Consider the following 19,464-nt stretch of genomic DNA (forward strand, 5'->3'; position numbering starts at 1 on the left):
CACTATTTTCACAGACAAGAAATAACATCAACACAGTGACAAAAATATATGTGTGTTATTAATTGTCTTCCATTCGCCATGGAAAAAATCTTTTTTAACTTAGAAATATCTATGGCATAATCGCTTTATCTAAGGAATCGAATATCAAGTTATTTTTATTATTTCTATGTATATTATTTTACAGAAAAAATCAACTCTTTATCACCAAAGATGAACGAGCAATTGATAAATGAAAGCAAGTAAAACTGGTGCGAAAACACCCAAAAATATCGTTTTTGGATAATAACTCGGCTTCAGGATGTCTTACGGCAAAAAATAAAGCAAGTAATTGGCTACAAAATATGTTAGAAAAATGTTAACCATAATATAAGCTTTTTTCGAAATAAAAACGAAAATGTGTTTTTTAACAACTAGAATTTGACTTTAACTGGCTGCCATTTTGTAGTTACTCACTTTAATACAATGAAATTACATACAATGATAGAAAATATTATAAGGAAGAGAATGTATGTTTATTTTTTGGTCTACGACAAACTGGAGCGAAGATATTAGCTTAGAAGTAAAATATCCCAAAAAATGCATTTTTGTGACTAACTCCGCTAAAAAGAATGATCAGGTGGTGAGAAATTAGGTTTAAGCATTTTAAATTTACCCCTATCGATCCATTAAATAAAAACTGACAGTGCCTCTGGGCGCAACTACACTTACCCTTTTTTCCGACGCTTTGATTCAGGAGTAACAAGAGAAAGGAAAACGTAAAAATTATACACTTCATCAAAATTCTATCCGCAGCTTGGTTAAGCTTCTATTCTAATCGGCAGCTGCTTGTTGTTTTTGTAATGCATGTAAACGCCAACTGCGGATACGGATAGTAATTCCAAAAAAGCACTGTTATTGTAAAAATTTTTTACGACAAAGTAGATACGATTCCCCAAAACCAAAAAAATGCATTCTTATGGAACTCCGTTAAAAAGAATGTTCAGATGGTGCAAATTTTTTTTTATATTTTTTTTAAATAAGTCTCTATCGATCCATGAAATAAAAAAAAATGCCTCCGTCCGAGCGCAAGGTCATAATGACGTTTTGACTGAAATATATGTTTGGGCATTTGTTTAGGTAATATTTTTTGATGTCACAGCGAGCCTTAGGTATTGCGAGTGTCGTTCAACTTTCGATGCGATAAAAGTTGATCGAATCGATAAATATCTATTTTGGTATTGTGTATCTCTTTCCCCAAAAATATTTACTATTGTGAACTGTGAACTTGATTTGAGTCGATATCAAAATTGTTAACAAAAAAGATCGAACTATAAAACGAAAAATTTCGTTGACCTGAGAATTTTACAACACCAAAACTCATATTTGACAATCGATTTTCCAAAAGTCATTTTCGATGATCGACTATAGACAAATGTCGTCTATCGAACGAGAAACGACAATCGCAATAAGGGCCAAGATTTTTATAACAAGGTTGACATTTTTCTAGAATCCTACTTAAATTACTAGGTTTTGTCGACTTTGGAAATTTTTTAGGTTTTAACTCGTTTTGATAAGTTTTTTGGTAAACTTTAAGAAAACAATTTTCTCAAATGGAAATTATTTCCAATAGCACAAAATCGTTTTTAAAACTTTTTTCTTTTATTATAATAGATTAAAAAATCTGTTTTTAAACGTTGCTATTTCAATATATAAGCGAATATAATTAAGCTTCCGAACGTTAGATTTTTAAAATAAATATTTTTTATTTTGAAAATGGAAGAAATGGTTTTTTATGTTCGATATGTTAAGCAAAGAAATTCTTCAAAAATACATTTATATTCTGCTATCAAAACCCAGGGGGTCATTCCTGTAACTCGATTATTTCCAAACGATAAAGCTTGACGATGGTGTTCATTTCTTTAACTTCAATAATCACTATCGTCACAAAAGATATCGTTTTTTTTCTCTCCGTAGCTCGATTATCATCATGAAAACGCTTGTGATTGGACGAGAGCTAAGTAGGTATCATCCTCAGTTATTTGAAAACAAAATTAACGAGGGTTTCCAACGGAAAATGGTCCATTGATATAAAATAGGTGTATACATCCTGGCACCCTAGAATAGGGCTGAAATTTCTAAACATTTTTGAGATATTACTCGAAATACTACTCTGTTCAGCCATATCGCATTTTAAATTGTAATTTTTAGTTGCGATTTCATATTGCCTTTCATAATTACGTAACAGTCCACCAGTCCTTTTATTTTGGTTTTGTTTGACAAAGTGGCATTATAGCCAACATTCTTATCCCCAAGGATTTTCATCAATATGCTTGACAACATCCTTTTCCTTAATTTGACGTAGCTAATCATATTTGTGACCTGTAATAAAGTAAAACTCAATCAATGTTCCCGTAAAGAAACTTCACTATTCGCCCCCCAAAATAAAAACACAAACTCATATTTTATTCTTATTTTATATTTATTTATATATCTCTCTAATAAGTGTATATAAATTAAAATAAATAAATACATTATATATATTTTCTTTTTTTGTTTATTTTTTTACGTTTTAGTTTTATGTTTTTTTGTTATGTTTTTTTTTTTTATTTTTATTTTATATATTTTTAATAGGTTTTCTTGTCTTTGTATTTTACGTTTGCCTTCCTACCATTCTCGCTTTTATTTTATTTTTTTTTTTATTTTTATTTCAACATAGTTTTAACTTTTTGCATATTCAACAAAACAATACATAATCATAACAGATGACTTTCGAGACACTTCTGGTCTGATTTCTCATTTAGTTTAAATCTCAGCATTCAACTTTGTTTGTCCGTTTCCGCTGTTTGGATGATGAGAAATAAGTTAACACTTTTGTTTTCTTCTTCATTTTTTTTTTTTTGTTTCTTTGTTCATTTCGATCCCCTCCTTTTGGTAATATAGTGTAGATGTAAATTTTTTTTAAATTAATATTATTATTTTTTTTTCCCTTATTATTATTTTTTGTTTCTTTTCTTTTTTTTTTGGATTGTGGATGTATTATATATATTAAGCTATATGTATACATATATCTATGTATATATATAATTATATATATTTGTTTATTATTAACTAATCTAACTGAAAAATTCCGCTCATTTCTTACACATAAAATTAATACATAAAACCAAGTACATTAAAAATGTACTTTTTATGTATGCTACATGCATTTTTTTTTTAAATTTTTTTTGTTGTTGATTTTTTGTATACTCGTTTTGGTTTTTTAATTAATTTAGAATAAATATATAATTTTTATTTCTATTTTTTTACTCCTCTATAATTTTTAATGTGTGTTTAGTGTTTATGATTTATGTATTTCTTTTTCTCTTTTCTGTTGGAAGATTTTGTTACCCAGCTCTGGAATCTCCTGGAGAACTCAAGAACTTAGTAGCTTTACCTTGTTTTTTTTTTTTAATTTTAAAATCTGAGTAAAAGGAAAAAAACGAGTAAGAAGTGTATTTTTTATTTGTTTTAATAAATGCAACAAATTAAATAAAGAAAATCAAAAAAATCAAAACAAAAAAATGGAAAAAAAATATTTTTGGAAACTCGAAATTTTTCTTAAACTTAATAAAGAAAACAGAATTTTTAGTATGAATAATAATAACGTTCAATATATATTTACTAAACGAAAAAAAGAAAACTAAATAATTTTGAGTAAAGAAGAGAAAGAGAGAAACAAAAAAAATATATATGCGAAGTTTAAATCATAAATTGTTACGATCATTCCATTTCTAATATTAATAATAATTAATAATAATAAATAAATAATATTATGGCTCAGAAAAAATGAAATTTCTGTTACTTAAAATAATGAATATGCAATTTAGAGCGGATGGCTCTGATGCGGGACATGGAGATGGAGAGGGAGAGGACTGCCAAACTTGACCAGACCGCGACCGTGACTGTCTTGAAATGTCTTGGCATTAAGGATTGAGTGGTTATGTGAGAGAGTTATTGAGATGAAGTCGTAAGAGAATATTACTTCATTTTTACATCTTCATATAAATATACCTATCTCTGTGTACCAGGTCTTAACAAAGTAAGCCTAATGTGTGTTTTACAATAATAATAATAATATTAACATAAATTTTTGATTAGCTATTGTGTTACATTATGGAGATAAATTAGGAATCGAATTTGAAATCTAGGTGCATTGAATTTTGTTGTTAACGAGTATGTTCTTATTTTCTCAATATACCACCTGCACTTTAAATGAGATTTCATATTCTTTTTTTTTTTTTGTTTAATTATTGTTTTGTAAACAAAAACGTCTATAAGACAGTGTGTGTTGTTATTATTGACGTAATTTTTTTTTTATCTTTTGCTTAATCATAGTTTTTTTTTTTTTGTTAATTTTAATTATTTCATTATTTTCCTTTTGGTATATTTTGTTGCATTTTGTTTTTTTTTTCTCTTTGTTTTTGTGTAAAATGGACCGGAAATTATTATTATTATATTATTACGCATTTTTGTTTAATCTTTGATGCTGGATTAGCGTGACGGTCGGGATCCCTTGTAGTTTGGGTTGGGGTGCCTTGGTTGCACTTGACGTGGTGCTGGAAATATAATTGTTGGGTTATTAGGTTATAAACATCAATTACAAAAGAAATATTAAAATAAATAAAAAACATAAAAAATTAATACCAAATAAATAAAATTGTCAGAGTTAACATAAAATTAAAATTTCGATCTGATTAAAATGTTTGGACGAAAATTCCATCGATGTTTACCGTTCATATAAAATCATAGCATTAGTATCCTGGAAATTTTAACATTCTTGGGAATAACTTACTAATGAGCCCACATATGTACTTGAGCGAAGAATATTCAATCACACCACTTAAAACTTAAGAAATTTTATTTATTTATTATTATTGGTTTCTCTATTCGTTATTTTACATTTACTTTACAAGTTTGGCCAATTTGCAATTAGAAATTGTCTTCATCTTGAATCAAACGCCTTTACTGAGGTTAAAGTTTAAAGGGTTAAACAAAAAAACAAATACAACACGGCTCGAAATTCATATTTGGATTGGTTGCGAATCTGCACTGGAATGTGATACGACATCATCCGAAAGCAATTGATAGAAATCCATCACAATTGACTGATTTAACGTCTAATCCGCAGTCCCCAAAACTCCCACTCATGATAAGATTATAATCTACTCGATGAGGACTTGATAAACACCAATAACCTAGGGATCAGCACTCTACCGTTGCTGGCATACATATATTAAAGCACTGTACTTTAATTCTCAAAATTTTGACATTGAGAAGCTTTATTTAAAAAAGCATAATTGGACATTGCATACACAACGTGTGTACCAACTTTAGAACTAATTATCCAAACAAATTATTATGAACTAAAAAATGTATGTTTAAATCAAGCCTGTCGTGTGCTTACTTCGTTTCTCAATTAAAGGAGAGCACATTGCCATTAAAAAAAAATATTAATAACACACCTGATATCATCATATTCATTGCCGGATACATTCCTGTAATCGGTGCCATTTGTGGTCTCAAATCACTCGGTGGAGATCGACGGTTGTTTTGCAAAGCAACAGTTGGCTAAAATTACAATTAAAAAAAAGTCATTACCAAATAATCAACACTCGATACACACACATAAACTAATAACAGAAATTTAATTTTTTAGTTACATGTGCAAAGTATGTTTGTCCATATTTGATGTAAACACCAGCCGGAGCACCGGGATGGTTATAAGCTCCAATCAATGGTTGATGACAACCGGCTGTCGCTTCATTGGCGGCCGCTGCGGCTGCAACAACGGCTGCCGCTTGAGCGTTTTGCGCTGCGGCATGCATCGGTGGAATGTGCGTTCCTCGCGTTATATATACCGGCGATGACTGCTGGTTATCGGGAGCAGTTGCAACATACGAAGGTATTCCGCCGCCACCACCTGTGTAGCTTGACACAATACTGTTGGGCGAGTTGTTGTTACTTTCATTGGAGTTAGCACTTGGTGAATTCCGCTGACTCACGCTACGGCGAAATTCTAGATTGCTGGGCTTCTGCCGATATCCAGATGATACCCGGGGCTTGCTATCGGAACCGTTCTGTGTGTTTTGGTTGTTGTTACCGCCGTTATGGTTTGAATCTGAACGATTTCCATTGATTCCCATGTGAGGGCTGTTCAATAGAGAATTCTGTGACTTATCTGAGCCGTTTATGCGTTTTGACTGACCCATGTGCATTGGGCGCTGCCCTTGAGGGCCGTTCGAAGACATCATAGACGACTGGTTAGAAATGTCATTTGACGCAGCCGGTGGCTTGTTGTTGATATTACTGTTCGGGGTTCCATAAAGCGATGATGACGAATTTTGTCGTCCATTTGAAGAGTATCCACCACTGGCACCGTTTGAAGACTTGTTCTTGTTCATTCCTCCAACTCCGTTGCTATTTCTCTTTTCATACGAATGTGATGAGCCACCTCCTCCACCTGTATGTTGTGCGTCTGTAAAGCTCTGGTAGTGATTCTGAATTGGTGAATTATAATTACTTGACAGAATTGGAGGAGTTGCAAAGAGTGGAGGATTGCGTTGATTGTGATGTGATAATGAATGTGGTGTGCTCGGAGCAGACTGTGCATTGCCGGTATTGGCAGTTGCATGATTTGAGCTAACATTCGTATGCACAGTATAACCCGTGGGTTGAGGTGGTTCTACAGGGACCGGCCCGTTGCTCGAAGTCAAGGGAGGATGATTGAATAGAGAACTGATCACAGCGTTTGGTTGATGAGGGAGTGGAGTGAGCACACCAGTGGCGGCCGCTGCATTAGCGGGCGTCGTTGTACTTTGGTGAGTATATGGAAGCATATTTGAGGAAAAGACTGCATGCTGTGGAATGGCGTACATTGTTGGACCGTTGATATCGGATGCAAGTGCAAGTGGAACGCCTGGTCCCAATTGATACGTTGTATTTCCCGAAGTTACAGAATGGCTATTGCCTTGCACGCTATTCTGTTGGTGGTGGGGCGGAGTTGCGCGTTTTCCACGTCCGCCACCTCCTCCTCCTCCTCCACTGACTGTGTGGCTGTTATTATTGTTTGGGGCACTTGAATGATTATTTCCATTTACTTGACTTACAGTCGTTGCAAGGCTTGTTGATACACCGTTGGGTATTTGAAGCGGTGCCGTTGGTTGTGGAATAATCGATGAAGGAACCGCGTTTGCAAGAGATTGCTGAGGCACATAATACGTCATAGTTTGGCCCCAATAGCCTTTAATTAAAAAAAAAAAAAGAAATAAATAAGAAATGCAATTCTTGGATATGGTCTTCATATTTTTTTACCATTATATGGATACGGGTATCCTATGGGATAAGTAGTAGTCATTGGATATTGCTGCATTTGTCCAGTGGCTGCTGCAGCAACTGCTGCTCCGCTAGCAGCAAATTGATCACTAGAGTACACCACTTGCCCTGGATAAATAGGTGCCCCAGTAAATTGTGTTGTTGGGTAAGCAGCTACTGGAAGCATTGCAGCTCCGCCTGTAGGTTGATAGATGGTTTGTGAACCAGGTGGCAATAAGCTGTTAGGATCACGTTGCTGAGACGGGTCAAATACAGGCATAAAATAACCCTGCATTTCATTATCCTTTGTAAAAAATTACGATTATGAAATGAATGGCTAAATTATTTTTTATTTAAATATCTACCATTGGCGGAGGATAGGTGTACACCATTCCTTGGGGAACTGCATAAACACTACCATCAGGCTGTAAAATAAAAGTTTGATACGTTATTATATTATGTTAAACTGTTAATTTTATCCAAAGAATAAATCGTATTATGAGAAACGAGTACACAGTATGTAAGTCTAGTGAATATTTGGTGGATGGTGAATTTCTTCATCTGAAATTAAGCAGATAGACAGAAGAGACATTTACAAAAGTTAATACACTTTTCAGAGTTAAGAACAACAAGCTCAGATGTTCTCATCCAGCATTCGTTCGAAATGCTGTTCTCTATCTCTCACCACAAGAATAGCTTCAACTTTACAACTTAAATGAAGAATCCGTACTGATTGCACAGTTTCAGACAATGGGTACTGTCATAATGGGTCGTATGCAATGAGAAAATGTACTGAAAAGTGAGATAGAGCTTAAGCTCATTTTTTTTTGCATAAGAGCCAAAATGTGAAGAATTTTGTGGTCATCCACAAGTAGATGCCCTTAAACATGAAAATTGATAAACGAGTCATAGAGCTTTTTTTCATTAAAGCTGCAATTTTGGAGATCATAGATGAGCCGAACATTGGTGTTGGCATGTCGCAGTTTCTGAATTTAAGTAATTAAGTTAGTAAAACGTTGCAATTAATTTTATTGGTACATATCATGAGGTAGATTACTCAATCTTACTTAATATCAATATTTGTACATCATCATCTAAAATACTCAGACTTACCCCTTGCTGATATGTCGTTGTGGAATATGGATTGGTATTAGCTGTTTGGAAAACTGTTGAACCGTCAATAGCCTGATAGCTTTGTGTATAGCTCCAATTCTTAGGCTCATCTTTTTTGCTATCATTGGTACTGGCCGGTGTGGAACTGCTAGAATTTGAAAGTTCTGCTGCTGCTACTGCTGCCTGTTGAATGGGTTGAGCTCTTATTTCTATTTTCGGTTCATTTTGAGGAACAATCTACAAAAAAAAAACATAAAATACATTTCAAGTGGAACAAAATTATTAGATCTTACTTCATTTGACTGCATTTGTCCTTCTGGATCAGGAGAAGGTATATTCGGACTTGTAGCTTGATGTTTGAATTTTTGCACCTCTATTCGATCAAAAACTTTAGTAGTTACCGTTACAATAGGTTTTTCACAGTCTTCTCCAGAAATTCCAGTCGTTTCTACTTTAAAGTTTTTAATAAATTGGAATCATATTAAGGACAACACATTGCTCCTTACCTTCTTGTATGTCATCCATTTCACGTTTGGTAATACTGTCTTTGGAATCGTTTTCTTCATCTCTACTAATGGCTGCCAGCACCACAGTTTGAGTTGATGATTCCGAGACAGTCTCTGTTGAACTTTCTGTGATGATACTATTTGCTGTATCTCCTCCGGTTCCTCCTCCGGTGTTTGATGAAGACGACATACCATCATTACCAGAGGAATTGTTGTCCATTTTATTGCCGAGTTTGTGTTTGTCGGATTGTTTCTTTTTCATATTGACACCTAAAGGTGATTTACTGTACACTCCTGAAGCCATTGCTTGACTTGGTGGCAAATTGGACGGATCAAAATGATAAATTGAACTAAAAAAATAAGCAAGTAAACCAAGTGTTAGATTTGTGATGCATTGGATTCAAAGTTTTTGTATTGAGAGCCAATTTAGCAAGCCGTTTAAAAACAACTAGATCCGAAATTCGGTTTTGTTTAGTGAAAATAAATCAAGTTATTCGTGATAATTGATAATAATAATGTTGGTATTGGTGGGTGGTGGTAGTGGTAGTGATGTTTTATATTTTTCGAAATGAAAAGCCATATACATATGTAAGTAATTTGAAGAACAAGCTAGAACTATAATTTAATTTTAAAACTTATGCAAACATTTCACATCAAGTTGTAACGAAAAATTATTATGACACACAAAAAGCAAAGGAAGATAAACAAAAAAAAAGGAATGAAGAATATTTCCATTAACAGAAATCAAAATATAATCAAAATTAAATTAAAAAAAAAAATAATAGCATACAAAAATCAATATATTTAACAATAAAGTTCTATTAACCAAAAATCCAGGCACAGGACAACAGCTCATTGTCACTAATGGGTTGTAAGCCTGAGGTATGAGGGTTGTTAATAATGCCAATGAAGCAAAGTTTAACAATAATTTGCCCTAATTTGGTCGTAGCTTTGAAGAAAAGTCCATTTTTTTTATCGTTATGGGCTTTTTAATGGATATATCTTTTTTTTTTTGTCTTTAGGCAGCAAGGTTTTTGTTCTTGTAAGTTTAAACTTTGTTTTAAACACAACTTTTTTTAGTGGTTAAAATATTTTAGTTTGCAAAATGTTTTTTGTATACTAATTTTAATTAGGGAGGGGACAAAAAATCACAATGTCGAACGAACAACATTTTCACGAATCATTTAAATGCTTGGTTTAATTAGGACTTTAAGGGCATATCATGTTGCTAATGCTATAAGAATAAGAATGGTTCTTTTAAGTAGAAATTAAACAAGTTTTGTTTAATTCAATGAATGGTTTTCCTTTCTAACTTTACAGGTAAGTTTATTATTTTTTTTTTGAATAATAAGAATAAGTTTGGAGTTTATTTGACTTACTAAATGCCAAATAACGCAATGATTGTCTATCGATCTCAATTATATAAAATAATGTAGGGATCTTCTAGTCATATTTAAAATGTCAAAAGTGTAAACTTTTTTGATTGGTCGAATAACATACATTTAAGCGTGAATCTTAGCTAAATTTTTGTAATTTTGTTTTTAAATTAAAACTTATATGTAATGAGTAAATGCAGATAAGAGTTGACTTGTTTTCAAAATTTATTTTTGGACTTAAGCTACTCTGTCTTAATGCCACAGACATATACTATTTGAAGAGGTCACTACAAAATTCCTATAAAAACATACAGGAATCAAATTCAACTGATGTATACACATAAGACATAACCAATGCTGACTGACACAGAATATTTGTATAATTACTTACAAAATATTTTTGCTAAGCCGTTACAATTCGCACATTATTTTCTTATATTGTTATGCAAAACACATTATTTTCTCACTCAAACCGGTTTGGCACAAGTAACAACGAAATAGTACTATTTGTTTCTACCTAGCTAGGAAGAGCACTCACGTTCAGGAGAGAAATCAAATGGTGCATTTGTTTCGGTGGAGTGGGTCTCATTTTTATCGCACTCTATTTGGAATGACAATAACGAATAGGGGACGTATTTAAAATTAATGCACACTTTTTTTCTTTTTAGTTATACCCCTGTATATTATTTAAAATTGCTTTAAAATTCTTTGGCGTATTTTTTTTGGCGAAAAAATGCTTAACTGGCACAGTATCAACCAAAAAAAAAAGATGAACCATAACCAAAAAAAAAAGATGAACCATATTTAACTATTCAAGGTGGAAAACTGATATTTAAATTGAAGCAACTGTAAGTTCTTTCCAATAATTTTATTCAATACTTGGAGTCGTCTGTTCATTCCACGAATTAACTTTTGAAGGTTTTGATGTAACTCTTCTATCACAGCAGTTTTTAGTTGATCAAGACTGCTTGCAGGTGGATTTCGGTCGGGAATGCATCGCTTCAGCATTTCCTAGGCATGTTCTATTGAATTTAAATCCGAATTTCTGTGTGGTCAATCCAAAGCTGGCATATTAAAATCCAAACCGTGCATCAGACTAAACTGTGGATCAAATCTAGGGGTGTTTGGAACCGCATGGTGTTCGAGGATATCTGTCAAGTATCTTTGGGTACTTAACGTAGGTCTAGGAGTGCTCACTAACTCCGTACGTGTTGTAAAGCTGGTTTTACTCCATGAAAATGTATGACTCTTCTCTAAAAGGTTCATGGGTTGGCTTCAGCAAATCTCTCCCAAATTTTCCCTGCAAACATTTTATTCCATACCTTGAATTTAAGATCACTCCTGTCTCATTTGAGAAAATAACCATGATACTGTGACATAAAAAAATAATAGGACTTTTCTGTAAAATAAATAGGATGTGCTTTAAATTTGAGCAGGAGTGTATAAACAAATGTAAAAATAAACGAAGAAAAAAATAATGAAAATTATTTTTATATTTTAAGTGGAGCGATTGAATATAACTGATCAGCCCACTGTCGTACCTGGGTGAAACGCTTTCGGAGTTGAAGTCACTTGAAATTTAAAATTCAAATATAAAATATATATTTTGTATTCGACCATATTATGAAATAAGCCGAAAAGTAATATAATAATTTTTTACTGTTTATTAAAATAAAATAAGTTGCTGGCAAAAACAAATTATTTAAAACATTTGTTTTTTTTTTCGTATCTCTGCCACTTACCCTTTAAATCTTGTTCGTATACTATAGACTACAAAATAATTTTGAATGAAATGTTAAAGACATTGATTGATTTCTTGAAGCATCCGAGATATTTTCTCATTAAATTTTTGTTCTATTACTTCTGACTTGCGATATAGCTAGGTACTATAAGTAATGGTCGCTTGACAATGTCGCTTTATTCAAAGCAAAAGTTAAAACAATAGGAAACTATGCAGAATGCTCACAAAGCAAACAAAAAAATAGCTTAAGCTTTATCTCAATTTTCAGTACATTTTCGTGAGATCTATCTCAAGATAATGAGATAGATCTCAAGAAAATGTAGTGAAAAGTGAGATAAGAGCTAAAGCTCATTTTTATTGCATACGAGCCCAACTATACAACTGATTGTAAGATCCTTTCACTCGGTTCATATTGATAATATTCTCACTTTTTTCTTTTCTGTCCCAAAAACTTATATACAAAATCTAAAGCAGAAAAACTTTTTATCTGCAGAGGGTTACATTTGAATAACAGCTCTTCGTCTAATCGTTTATCATCTCAAATTGATTAAAACTTAGATAAAAATCAGGATAATTTATATTTGTACTAGTTATAAAAAAACGACAATATAACTTTTCCTTAAAATTAGATAAGTAAGAATATAATAACAGCATAGAGAGAAGCAAATAAACGCACTCAAAAAGAAAACCATTTCAAATATAAAACAAGAACACAGCAACATGAGGCCGTAGATATGTAAATCAACAACAACAATTAAATTATAGTTGTACAGCCCTTGAGAAGCAAAAATTTATTATGTATAACAAATTTTTTTTTTATTAGTGCATTATTTGTATTAGTATCATAAAAGAAACGAAACAAGGGTAATCGAAGTTGTTTGGTAAAGGTAAAATGATAAACAAGAGAAAAAGAGAGAAGTAGAAAACAAAACTCCAAACATGAAATTAAAAAAAAATTATATCAACGGAAGGATTAATTTAAAATAAAAAAATAAAAAAAAATATAAAATTTAAAAGGAATAAAAAGAAAACAGCAAAATTGTATTTGTTTAATAAAAACAATTAATTTAAAAAAAAAAAAAAATCAAACGTTTTGCAAACTTTTGTTTAAAACTCTATCGGAAATTGTCTTCAAAAAGAATAATATCAACATAGATATACATAGTTATCAATCAATTTTGTGAACTTTATATTTAATCAACAAAAAGAAAGGAAACTCTGTTGTGTTTTCTTAAGATTTATAAAGTTTAGTTTTTTTTGTTAATTTTTTGTTTGTTTTGTTTTCGTTTAAATTACCCGTCTTGATTAACTATTGGTTGCAACGTGTGCGGATTTATGAGGACACTGCCTCGTGGCACACTGGCTATATCAGTGACGGCCCATACGAGCCCACATGGAGCTGGTGGCGGCGAGTGGACCACAGACGGTTCTGGCGTGTGCTCATCACTCCCATATCCAGTCGGAGAGGGAGTTACCGAATCTGACCGCAGGGATTGTGTTTGTGTTTTATATCTATTTATTAAAAAACAAAATGGGAGAACACGTAAATTCAGTGAGAAAGAGAGATCTGTTTTCAATATTATGTACATCAAATTGTAATTTTGACTTTTTTTGTAATTTTGTATTTTTCTTAAATCTCCATATGCACACTTTCTCATTGTCAGAAATAATATACTTTAATATTTCATGAACAAAATTTAATAATTACATAGCGACTAGATGCAATCTGTATACTCATAAAAAATAAACACCTTAGTTTTATAGAAACCCATTTAGATTTGGGGTACTTACCCGCTACTTGAAGGTGACAATCTCCAGGGTGTACTATTGCTGCCGATGGAATCTTGTTTCGAAAACATTCGTGGACCTGCACTTTTTGTGGAATTCATTGAATCGCCACGCATAAGTGGACCACCACCACCACTATTGTTTGGTGGAGGACCACCATAGCCGCCGAAGCTGTGAGATTTTGAAACGCTTGGTCGTCCATCGTTGCGCATATCATTAGATTGCTGAAAAATGAAAAAAACGTTACGTTTAGCTTGATTTGTTCATCAAAAAAGATAATTTAAATTACCGGTGATTGAACTTTAAGCATTTTATTACTCTGACGCATTCTTGAAGCCTGTTCTGAGTTTTCTTGCCAATTCCAATATGGTTCCTCCATCATTTCACCATTCTCTCGGTTACGGAATATTCGTCGGCGCACTTTTTCATATTCCTCTTCACGTTCTTCGAAACTCTTTGCTTTTCTATCGAGTGTACCACGATCGGGACACAAATAACTTTGGCGAGCATCATCGAAGCTATGAGTATCACGTTTAAGAATTGATTTTCTTGGCTCATCTGACATGCGTTCACGGAAGAGCGATTTAAATCGAATCTAAATTATAATAAAAAATGCAAATCAGTTGTGATGTCATAAATAAAAAAAAAATGAAGTGTTACTCTAGAAGTTTTTTTTTAACTATCGATTGCGAGCTTTTTTTTGAATTATCAATAGCGGGCTCTTGTGTATCGACCAGTTCTCTACTACCTAACTTTTCACACAAGCATGTATACTTTACAATTTGGCCACTAAGTCTTGACTCTTCGTTCCATAAGTTTCTTATTTTTTTTAAACTTGAGTTACATGCTTACAGTTTAAATAAAAAATGGGTGTTTTTATAGAAACTATTGAGTCATTGCGATTTTATTCTTGCCTTTCTAAAATTTATATTAATTTTATTTCTTTGTAAAAATGGGATCTCAATTATTTTTCATAATGTTTTACTATTCTGGAGAACCTCAGGGTAGCTACTTTGCGTGTAATTTTTCGTTTTTTTTTTCATCAATGATCTTGCCACAATACATATTTATGAATAATCCATGATTGAGATTATCAAATAGATCCAGAGATTTGTTAAAAGCTAACTTATATCCCAATTCCTCAGCGTCAGGGACTTTTTCGTATTCTCCTTCAAAGTCTAAACTTTTCATAGTAAAAAAAGTAATTCACAACTTCCTCAGAGGAGGTCACAACCAACAAATTTATTTGAGGTTTGACTTTTCATTATGTATTAAAATGGAAGTGAGAAAGATTATGAAAAGACGAATTTTATTGAGGAAGTTTCATTCCAAAATGAAAAGTAAGAATTTTAAAACAGCACATTGTTTTTAACAAACTTGTATTGGGAAGATTGCAGCGAAGACGGCTTTCAAGCACCTGGCTCTCCAAAATGCAATACATATTGATAAACGTTATTTTCGATTTTCTAAACACATTGTGCTGGGATTTTATTCAAAGGCAAAAATTTTGATCTGTTTTTTTCGAGGTAAACATTTTGATCTTTATTCAGAGGTAAATTTTTTGATCTTTTGCCACGGAATTGATTGTTGACATTTCTTAAATATTGCTCTTTTCTCACATGTAACTCTAGTACTTATAACTCAGTCAGATTTTTGTCATGTCTAACTTTCTTCCTACTACAGCTGGAAATTTGTTAGTTTTTTTCAGAATTTCATTTTCTAATTAGATTCTGTCAGCATATTTTGTATGATGAATTATAAGAAAAAATACTTATTGCATATATCTTACATCTGGGAGACGAGTGCCTTTCGTTGTTGCTACAATAACGCACTGTTGTGTTGCCGGATCAACGTTGTGTTCCATTCCAAAGAATGCAGCTGTCCTATGTATAAGCATTCGATTGTAAGAGGAAGCTGCTGGAAATCGCATCTCTTGGCGTCTATTTTTTTAAATTGTAAATTAAAAATAAAATTAATAACATTTAAAAACCACTGCAAAAATAATTATTTACGTTTTATCTTGAGCCAGCTCAATAAGATCCTTTTCAATTTTCATCAAGGTGTTTCTATCTTTGGGATTTTTATTTAAGGTCTCCTTGAAGAAAAGAACCAGATCGACGCCACTCTGGTCAGTAAATTGCTCCATTGAGCTATCTGCAAATTTTGAAAAAAAATCAAATTAGAATTGCAGTTTTGATTTATTTCGATAGAACTACCTCGTGATATGAATCCAGAAGTACTGTTGCTATTGCCACCGTCCATGCTGGACGAGGAACCCATGTTTTTTAGTCGTGGTTTTGAGCTTTTCGAATTGGAGTTCGTCCTGTGTTTCTTGCCCATGCGTTCGTGCTTACTAATATCGCTTGGACTATCAGTCAGACTATTTTGATTTTCATCTGGTGATAGCGAGTTGTTGCTATTTTGACTGTCATTTCTTGGACAACGGTTTTCTTTGTCATAGAATGATATTGTCCCTTCTTGGCCCATACCTCGGGCATCTGGATGCATATAATGTGATCCACTGCCATTGTTATCCGTTTGGTTATTCATGTATTCCATATTACATGAATTGGAAGCAATGCAATTTCCACCTCCACCTCCGCTGTTGCCTCCTCCACCTCCGGTATCTATCGTTTTTGTTATTTCCAAAACAACTTTCTTGCCATTACCGTTGCCGAATTCGATTTTGTTGGTGTGTTGTTCACTACCACCGCCACCACCACTAGCAGCTGATGCTGATGCTGAACACTGTTGTTGTTGTTGTTGATGGGCGTTGTTGAACTTGTCCATTAGATCCCGATTACTATTATTGTTATGGTTATTATTATTGTTGTTGTTGGAATTTCCGGAATTAGGATTTGTATTGCTCGATTGTGAATTTCGAGGACTTTTTGATGACTTGGGTGGAGATAGCTTTGGAAAGTCCGCTTCGTTGCAGATAACGCTCTGCTGTTGTTGTTGTTGTGTTTGTTGGGAGTGTTGACTAGTAACAATTACCGAGGGAGTTTCTAACAATGGGGTTGGGGACAACAAAGAAGATGATTGTACATGCATTTTGCAATCGTTTGTTTCCTGCGATGGGCTGTGCGTCGATGATGTAGACGATGACGACGAAGACGAGGACGACGATGCCAAACCGCAATTTGTTGATGTCACTTGATGATCTGTACGAGGAGTAGGTGTCCGTGGTGGAGATGTTGATTCACGCATTGCATGGCTTCTTGTCAAGTGCTTACCTTTCATGTTTCCCTAAAAATAAAATAAAGTCAATAAAATTCATTAACTCAAAATTTAAAATTAAGGTAATAATAGATTTTAATTTTTGGAAAAGAAACGTTATGAATTCTATCTTCGCTTAAATGAGGAAATGCTATTTCAATTTAAATCATGGTCTTATCCAGAAATTGATTATTGATAGGTATAGCGTCGAAGTGGCCAATAATTTGGTTTACACCTTGCCTTTATGCTGAAATATCAATCTGAAATAAAGCTCCGTTTCGAAGAACCAATGGGTAGCTGGATAAAACAATCAGCCTTCGTCCTGCTGTATTGTGCAAAGCATTGAGGATATTTAAGCTTTCTTAATTTATTCGAGTTTACAAACGCTTTATGATCCGATTGGTATCAAGAGATGAAACAAAATCTAATAGTGAGGATATACGGATGAGCTGTTCAACTATTGTCACTAAAAGCTAAATTTTGTTTAAACATACACATATTACGAAGGAATATCAACAGTCAAGTCCGCAAAGTCAGTAAGGCCAAGGCAGAAGGTACGAGAAATAGAGGAAGACATCCTTTGCAATGGAGTTATAAGAGAGTGCAATTTAAAATGCAGCGGAATAGAGACCGATCTGAAACCAAAGGCTTTTGAGCATCTTAAAAGCTAAAACGCCATCACAACTAAGTAAAAAATATTAAAAACACAAATTACACAACCTACAATCCCGGCGAGATCAATTTGATAACAAAAAACCAATACATAACGTCATTCATGACAATATGATAGCCTCATTATTAAGCTTGTCCACAATCGTTATAACACAATGTAAACATTTATTATACCACCAAGACCATGTTGGTTTCGGTAATTTCATTTTGAACAGAACAAAAACACCAAGTACACAGTACTAAAAGCAAAACCTATAATAACTAACCTTAACTGCTGATTAATTACTAGTCTACAATCACAAAAACTCTCTTTCTTCATCCTACCAAAGCACAAATTGATGACCTTTCACTTTTTCTTTCATCGATTTCCAAACAACAGTGTGACATCACTATACCATTTTAGGGACTTGGTTAAACTATGCAAAGTCAGGCAATCTACTGCCACTTACCCTTCTTCTACTATACATGAAAACCCTATATTTTAAAGCATTAGACGAGACAAGCAAACAATGTAATAGGTTCTGCCTGCACATCCAGATACTAGGCCGTTTACTGAGAAATGAGTGTACGTAAGTAAGTATACATTGGTTGGTTTTAGTAGCGATAAACATAGTGACATGTAGAAGTACAGTGTACAAATACAGGGTTGTATTTAATATTCCAGAACATGATTTCGGTTTATTAAATGATTCATTTATTAGAGAAGGGCATTTGCACAGTTTTGAGAATTTACTCCTTTGTAAATGAGAATATGCTTAATAGTATTTAACCACCAGAGAAGCGAAATGTTTCTAGTAATTCAAAAAGATATCTGCATATGTATTTCGAGGCATGGATACCGATTTCTAAACTTTTCGATTGTTTGTGTGGTCTGCTATATTTTTGGTACCGAGGTGCTAACAAAAGTTTTATCAAATGAGCTGATCCGTCTAATATTTCTTAAAGGTACAAATGAAAAAGGAATGAGGACCCAATTACAAATGGATTAGTCGCCTTCTATACCTCTAACACAAATAAAACGGACCTGAACTACAACAAAGGCCAAGGAGCACGTGAGTTTATCAGATCGTGATTGACATTTATAGAAATTACTCTCTAACACGATAAATAATGCCGATATGTAGTTCGTTTCGTTTCAACTGCAATGTGGTTTAGATTAAAACAAATAAAAAAAAAACTAAAAAAAACCTAACAAGTGGTACGGTACGAAGAGACTTGCGTGCCAATAGCGGATGAGATTTCACTCAAGCGTTCACTTAAAGCTTCTCAGAAAAAAATATATAAAAAAAAAAGAAAAAATCAATAACATGACCTTGATAAGCAGTTCCTTTGCAACAAATAAGCAAAAACCATCGAATAACCGAATATGAGGAAATAAATGTAGACTCGGTGGTATCAGAGAATACCTTGAACCTGAGATGGAAAATGTCGGCTGTACGAGTAATTATTATTATTCGAATTAACGTTAGAACTTGGAAATAGTTTTTTTTTTTTATTTTCAAACTGTGGGAAATTCCTATTAGTGTTGAACATACGAGTAAAAAAGATCAATATTTTTGTCCCAGAAGACAAAAATGACTGATATGTGGGGAGTAATTATTATTTAAATTATAATAAAAGCCCTTGCACGGGGAATTGAGGTTATTGATTTAATATGCGTCAGTTAAAAGAAAATTAGCAGGTTTATATCTAATTCAATTATATAGAAATTAGTAATTTG

At 33.0% G+C, this 19,464-nt stretch overlaps 1 protein-coding gene across 2 annotated transcripts in view; it reads right to left on the bottom strand.

The window, feature by feature from the left end:
* Positions 1-3,413: 3,413 nt before the first annotated feature.
* Positions 3,414-19,464, bottom strand: part of LOC129908155 (protein encore) — a 42,767-nt gene continuing 26,716 nt past the window's right edge. The window contains exons 4-17 of one of the 2 annotated variants that reach the window (XM_055984480.1): positions 16,070-17,102; positions 15,866-16,007; positions 15,643-15,793; positions 14,143-14,448; positions 13,857-14,077; positions 13,362-13,577; positions 8,949-9,298; positions 8,736-8,893; positions 8,443-8,679; positions 7,695-7,754; positions 7,330-7,633; positions 5,679-7,258; positions 5,481-5,586; positions 3,414-4,574 (exon numbers count right to left, since the gene is read on the bottom strand). In XM_055984480.1, coding sequence (XP_055840455.1) covers positions 4,510-4,574; positions 5,481-5,586; positions 5,679-7,258; positions 7,330-7,633; positions 7,695-7,754; positions 8,443-8,679; positions 8,736-8,893; positions 8,949-9,298; positions 13,362-13,577; positions 13,857-14,077; positions 14,143-14,448; positions 15,643-15,793; positions 15,866-16,007; positions 16,070-17,102 — 4,929 coding nt within the window. In that variant the 3' untranslated portion in view covers positions 3,414-4,509. Of the gene's footprint in view, positions 4,575-5,480; positions 5,587-5,678; positions 7,259-7,329; positions 7,634-7,694; positions 7,755-8,442; positions 8,680-8,735; positions 8,894-8,948; positions 9,299-13,361; positions 13,578-13,856; positions 14,078-14,142; positions 14,449-15,642; positions 15,794-15,865; positions 16,008-16,066; positions 17,103-19,464 lie in introns of both variants that reach the window. The other variant, XM_055984479.1, reaches the window with a different exon arrangement.

The sequence above is a fragment of the Episyrphus balteatus genome, chromosome 2 (assembly GCF_945859705.1).
Source record: "Episyrphus balteatus chromosome 2, idEpiBalt1.1, whole genome shotgun sequence".
Taxonomy (NCBI): domain Eukaryota; kingdom Metazoa; phylum Arthropoda; class Insecta; order Diptera; family Syrphidae; genus Episyrphus; species Episyrphus balteatus.